Genomic DNA, 6,550 nt, shown 5'->3' on the forward strand with positions numbered 1-6,550 from the left:
TGCTTTCATTAAACAGAACAACTTTTTAAGTATAATTAATGTTTTAATGAAAATTTGAACATTTATGTCAAAACTTGAACAGATTTTTTTGAAAAAAAAATGTTTTCTTGTTTTACACTTCTAAATGTTTACTTGGGAATTTTTAAGTGTGCATTTCTAAATGGTTATTTTTTAGTAAAAATGTAAGCTTTTTGGGAAATTTTAAAGTTTTTTAAGTTTGAACATATTTTATTGAAACAAAAATAGAGTGAAAGTATGCATGAAACTTTGAACATTTTTAAGCTGTATTTATTGTGTTAAGGTTTTTTACAGCATAGTTTTTTAGTGCGTTTTTTTGGGGGAAGTTTTACATATAGTTGGTTGTTTGGTGGGAAGAGTTTATTAATGTCTTTAACTATTTTGGTTCGGCCCAAACAAAGCACTTGACATAGACAGAAGATGTTTTTCTTGAGAAGAATTATTTTCTCATGTATTACTTTCTTAGAGTAGTTGGTTGCAGTTCAGTGAAAGTGAACACAACCTTGAAGAAAAGCATCTCGCAACTTCCCCATGCTTCTGATATTGCTCAACTCTGCTGCTGCATTGCAAGTATACTGGAAGAAGGGACGAGAGATAAATAGCATGCCTTCTTTGCTTTGAAGCAGCACATCTCATATGTGTTGCTCCTGAAGCTTATCGGAAGATATGCATTGCGTATTCATTATCATGTTCAGTTCGTGCGAACGATTTAATTAAATCTTCTTAACCCTCAACAAAAATAAAAGGTAAGCCTCCAACCGTTAGATTGTTCATCGAATATTTCAGATTGTGCAAAGATAAAATCAACATTGTATTGTATCAAACAGGGAACAAACAGAATAGGTTGTTGCCACCACCATAGGCAGCACACGGCTGACACATAAATATATTTGGTATTATATATGATGCAAAACTAATCTCGAGCACTGATTTACTCATTGACACAAAACTGACTAAAAGATCAGTCCTAGCTTTTTGTTCATTTACAGACTGAAGTCTAGCAATCTCAATTCCATAGCTAAGCGATGATGCACTTGCGACCGAGCAAGTGAGCAAAACCCCTCAAGTTGTGACTATCATCGCTGACATGTATGCACCATACACACACCCCTTCCACTTGTCTCACTCATCCATGTCTCCGGGTTCACTCTTAGCTTATCATAACTCAGATCCCATCTGTTATTGTGCACAACTTCTAACTTTGGTGACCTTCTTTGTCGAGGTTACTATCATCAACCTTTTCTTCCTCTCATCAATGGATCGCGTAATGGTACGACTATAAATTCAGGGCAAACATCCCATCAGCAAAATTAAAGCTATCCAGGTTTACCATTGTAGAATCCAAATAGTCAGGACAAATTGCAGGATTGCCCACAGCTGGTGTTTATCATGCTCTTTTCTTTGTGTAGAACACCTAGGTGAAAATAAACAGGTGTAGAAACTCGAGAATACATACGCAAACGACATACCTTTTTCTTCTAATTGCAGATGCACAAATCGGAAGGAAATGTTGAAAACAAATCTATTCAACCTATTGTAAAGTCACTATATAAGTACAGAAGAACATATGCCTTGACAGGAAATTGCACTTGTATACTATTATTCAAGAAATTGTCACATAGAGAAACTAATCAGACCATTAGGTAGTTAATTTTGAGTGAAAAAAACACAGATCTCATCATGATATGATCGTGGCATGAAGCACTCAACGGTTTCTCCTGAACATGCTTGTTGTGGCTAACTCATCTAAAAGTGGAATATGAGTAACACTTTGTAGGCACAAACTTATTGTGGTAACTAAATTGGTTTATCTTCCTCTCTCTTGTGTCGTCAACTAACAATAATCATAACCTAGTTAGACATTTATAGAACAAGGAAAATACAAAAGAGATGGATTAATTTCCGATCAATGGGATGTATGCTCTTGATATAATTGGAAAAAAATGGATCTCAGATCGATAAGATGTATGCTCTTAGAATTATTGAAACCACCATGTGCACTTTGGTAATAAATCTGGGCTCTATGCAAACAACAAAATTTCTCCTATTATTTTGTTGATATAAATCTAGGCTCTGTGTGCATCATTGTGATGCAAAGGCCAGTGACTCGCCTCACTTTTTTTAAATAACATGATTGCTCCTATTTTCAGTAGGCAACATCTGTGCTGCTACATAACTAAGTGAACTTCTATGAAAAAATAGTGGAGGGCCGCTCACCGGACGACACACCTTTCTGTGCATCGCTCCACTGCTTCAAGACATAATATGACTTTTAGACTAAATGGACATGCAACTTTGTTTTCATCAAGGAACTGAATGATGTCAATTATAGACCGCAAGTTTCTCAAGTTCAAGAACAACCAACACCAAGGGAGTTCAGCAAAGAATCTATGACATTACCAAAAGATCAGACCTAGCTTTTTCAAGCAGAACAAATACGAATTTACAGTAAAAAGGTTCAGTACAGGACCATATTCTTAACATGCAATGAATGTTTCTTGCCTATTTCAATTCTTTTGATCTAGTTTATCTTTGTAAAGAGCATGTCTTCCTCTTTTGGCATACTTGAGATGGATATTGTGATGCAACAAAAGGAGCATCACAAATATTTCTACCAAAATATGAATCTTTCAGGCTCGAATCAAACAGGGAGCAAACAGGATTTCTTCGTGAACTTACCTGTTCATGGAGTTGAATCAAAAAGAGAGAAAACAGAGAATCAAACAGAAGTGTAGCATCTCAAATATTTACAATCACTGAAAACTATCTACCCAATTATGAATGGTTCATACCAGACCAAGGAGAACTGTACTTTTTATGACTGTAGATGAAAATTTTACAGAATAATTTGGGAAAAGCTGGCACATACCTCAGGTGTAGCACGTTCGGACAGCGGATGTTGTTCCGCCTCAGGTCAGGTGTAGCAGGCTCGGACGGCGGAGGTTCTTCCGGCGAATTCTGCGCGATATTGGACGGTTCTTCGAAAGTTGTGATGCGAGGTGATTTACTGGGGATTTCCGTCAAGGGCTCGGTCTTATGGCATCCAAGTCCCTGTGGAGTTCGGGCTGGGCACTCCGTCTTGAAGAAGTTGTCCCGCACGAACACGGACACCGACTTCGATGCAAATTGGAGATAGACGGCAGCAGGAGGTTGGAGGTAGAGGAGGCTGTGGTGGCGCCGGAGAAGATTGGGGGCGGACGGGGAGGGGGAGAGCAACAGGGCGGCGGCAAGTCGGTGAGGAAGACCAGCCGCGCGTGGCGGCGGCGGCGCCGCCGGTGCCGTCGAGTAGAGGTGTGCTTGTGTATTTTTTTGGGCCAACTGCTCGCTCGTGTGTCCAGACGGGTTTTGCCCAAGCCCATTAGACAGTAACGGCCCAAGTGCAACAGCCCGTGAACGAAGGAGCGTTTTAAGGAACTAGCAAACTTGCCCGTGCGTTGCAACGGGAGACAAAAAAAGTTACACGCCAGCCAAATAAGTATGACTCAATACCTCAAATTATGAGCATCCTCTATTTTCACACGGTGGCTCACCATGTTTCCACTTATCTTTCTTCCCACCCTCATTGATGATGTACGCGATGTCCATGTGATCGTAATGCATTCGACGTGGTAAATCACAAGGCAATGAGCTTGCCACTGCATGACACATTTGTCATTGTGCCGCGCAAGAGAATGTTTAAAACATCAAAAACAAATTTCATGACCACAAACTACTCCTAGCGCCTAGACATAAAAAGACTTTCCAAAAACTTCTCAAATCCTAGACATGAAAGACTTTTGAATCGACAAACATTTTTTCTAATCGACAAACATTTGTTTTAAAATTTTGGGCATTTTTTAAATGCATGAACACTTGTTTTGTTCAGACGAACATTTTTTGAAATGCATGAATAGTTTTCGTATTCATGAACATTTGTTTTGTTCAGACGAACATTTTTTGAAATGCATGCATAGTTTTTGAATTCATGAACAATTTTTGAGTTAGCAAACCTTTTTTGTATCAATGAACTTTTTTTATAATTGGGGAACAAATTTTGAAAAATTGTGATTTTTCTATAATTTGTGAACAGTTTTGTAAATCACCAAAAAAAACCACAGAAAATTTATGATTTCTCGCACATTTTTTGAATTCATAAAATTCTATGATTTCTCAAATGTTTTTCTCAAAACTCGCAACCTTTTGTAATTTGAAAATCTTGAATTAATTTAAAGAAGGAAAAACAAAAAGAAAAATGAGAAAAGGAAAGAAAAAACGAAATGAAAAAAGTAGGGGCGTCACGCCCCACGGGCCGGCCCATGAAAGCATATGTGGGAGGGAGGAGGTGCGTGAGAAAAAGGTGGTGGAAATTAGGACGAACCTGAGGATCGAACCCTGGTCGAGGCAGTGGAGCAGATACGATTCAACCACTAAGCTACCAGTGCATCTGTGGTATGTATGGGGTATTAGTTCTATAAAATAACTTTGCGCGACGATGACTTTGAAAAAAAAAACCGACTCGTTTTCTTGACTTATGGGTGGCATAGCGGGTAATTTATAGCAACTTTGAGGGTACTGTTTTTGACGGACGACCAGAAACCCTATTTGCTTTATTATTAGGTAGAGATTTTAACGAAATTTTAGTTCGTACATACATAAAGAGTAGCAGGCCCAGATCGGCTCACTGGAGCGCGCAGGCCGCCGGCTATTTTTTGTGATCCCAAATTAATACCACCTTGTTTATATTACTATTTTGTCTATTGTCTATATACAAATCGTAAAAGCGTATTATGACATAAGAAGAAAGCATATTGTGACAGTGAACCCACAGAGTCAATCCGTACTTTATTATTAGGAAAAGATTATTATTATTACTAGTAAAAAGGGCCCGTGCGTTGCATCGGGAGAAAAAAAATCATAATCTTCAATGGCATGACCATATTTTGCTGCATCACCGAGATAGACTATCACTCTCAATTTCTTCCTGAAATCATGAACATTTTTTTGAACTCATGCACATATGTGAAATCATGAACATTTTTCACATTCATGAACACTTCTACAAATTTTTAAACATTTTCTAAAATCAAGAATATTTTTTGAATTCGTGAACATTTTATACTATTTGCAAACGTTTTTTAAAACATGAACATTTTGTTTGTTATTTTTTATAGAGTATTACTACTCAAATTTCAACCATATATGCCACTCAGAATTCCCCTCTTGGAATTGCATTTTGCGAATGCTTTAGTGACCCTAGTTCTACACGTATATATTGATATATTCGAGATACATATAGATTTGTTATTAGGCGATACTAAAGTACAATAAATTATTTCGCAGTATTAAATTATTTTAATGTCAGTTTTGAATATATTTTTCTTATTTTTGTCTCATTGTAGCTTGAGGTCCAAATTTATGAACGACTTGGCTAACATTGTGGCTCTGCAGAATCGTTGCCGTACAGTATCATTCAGCATCTCCACACAGCCTCCGGCCACAGCCCACACACACGCTCGACTCCTTGTGTGTTGGGCCTTTTTTGTGGATTGGGCTTAGGTTTTTTAGATGGCCTGGCCGGTGTTCAGTTTTGATATATTGGCCAGTGTTCTGTATTTTTTTAATAACCGGTGTTCAGTTCTGATACGTATCTGGCTTCAGCAGCGGGCATGTAATGTGTCTGTAACCAAGAGCTGGATCTCTGAAACTCTTAGTTTTCTGGTTAGCAGCCTTATGGCTGACTGCCCGGCAAACACTTTTGTTTAATAAAGCTCGAAGTTCACTGCCAAAAAAAAAGATTGAAGTAACGCATGTTCCCTTGTTGCTTTTTAATTTATGTCTCCCTCGATGCAAAAAAAAAAAATGTCTCCCTGCCGTTAGGTGCACATAGAAACCTGATAGGTATTTTTTGTGAGGATGAAACGTGATGGACTATGGTTCTAAGTTTCCAATTCAGTACAGATAATTTGGCGTACGTGTCCGTTAGTCTGCTATAGTTTCTATTTTTCTATTTTCTATTTTAATTCTTTTTACCTATGCATATATGTGACAACTCAATGTGCTGGCACATATACATGTTAAATATGTGTTATGTAAAAACTATTAAATCTAAACCGTTATTGTTCTCATCAAACGGTGCAAATAATAATCGTAAAAGCGTGTTACGACTGGGCGGAAGCATATTGTGACGGCGAACCTACGGAGTTAATCCGTGTTTTGTTATTAGGGAAAGATTACTAGCACATATTCCCGTGCGTTGCTACGGGGGGAAATTGATGTGTCCAAAACGCCGATGAACGCGGCATGACAACATCCCTAGAAGTTGGGAGGCGCATGCTGATATGTAGAAGAAATGCATACCATGCTTTAATCTCCATTAACTGTGGTGGATGCATGCCGTGACACTTTGAATGAGTATAAATGTTACATGGTGAGTTCTATTTAATCACTGCATGCAAGAATTGAATGTTTCACATAATGTAAACATATGAGGGAAAGAAATAAAAGTAGGACTTACCAACAAAAAACATAATGAGATAGGCTCAACAAACTGAAA

At 37.9% G+C, this 6,550-nt stretch overlaps 1 protein-coding gene across 1 annotated transcript; it reads right to left on the reverse strand.

The window, feature by feature from the left end:
- Window positions 1-805: 805 nt before the first annotated feature.
- On the reverse strand, window positions 806-3,551 carry LOC119300500. Its single transcript, XM_037577450.1, has 3 exons — window positions 3,508-3,551; window positions 2,888-3,343; window positions 806-1,294 (listed from the first exon to the last, which is right to left on the reverse strand). Exons 1-3 carry the CDS (start codon window positions 3,549-3,551, stop codon window positions 1,198-1,200), a joined length of 597 nt encoding a protein of 198 aa, XP_037433347.1. The 3' UTR covers window positions 806-1,197.
- Between the last annotated feature and the right edge of the window lie 2,999 nt (window positions 3,552-6,550).

This window comes from Triticum dicoccoides, chromosome 5A, assembly GCF_002162155.2.
Source record: "Triticum dicoccoides isolate Atlit2015 ecotype Zavitan chromosome 5A, WEW_v2.0, whole genome shotgun sequence".
Classification (NCBI taxonomy): Eukaryota; Viridiplantae; Streptophyta; class Magnoliopsida; order Poales; family Poaceae; genus Triticum; species Triticum dicoccoides.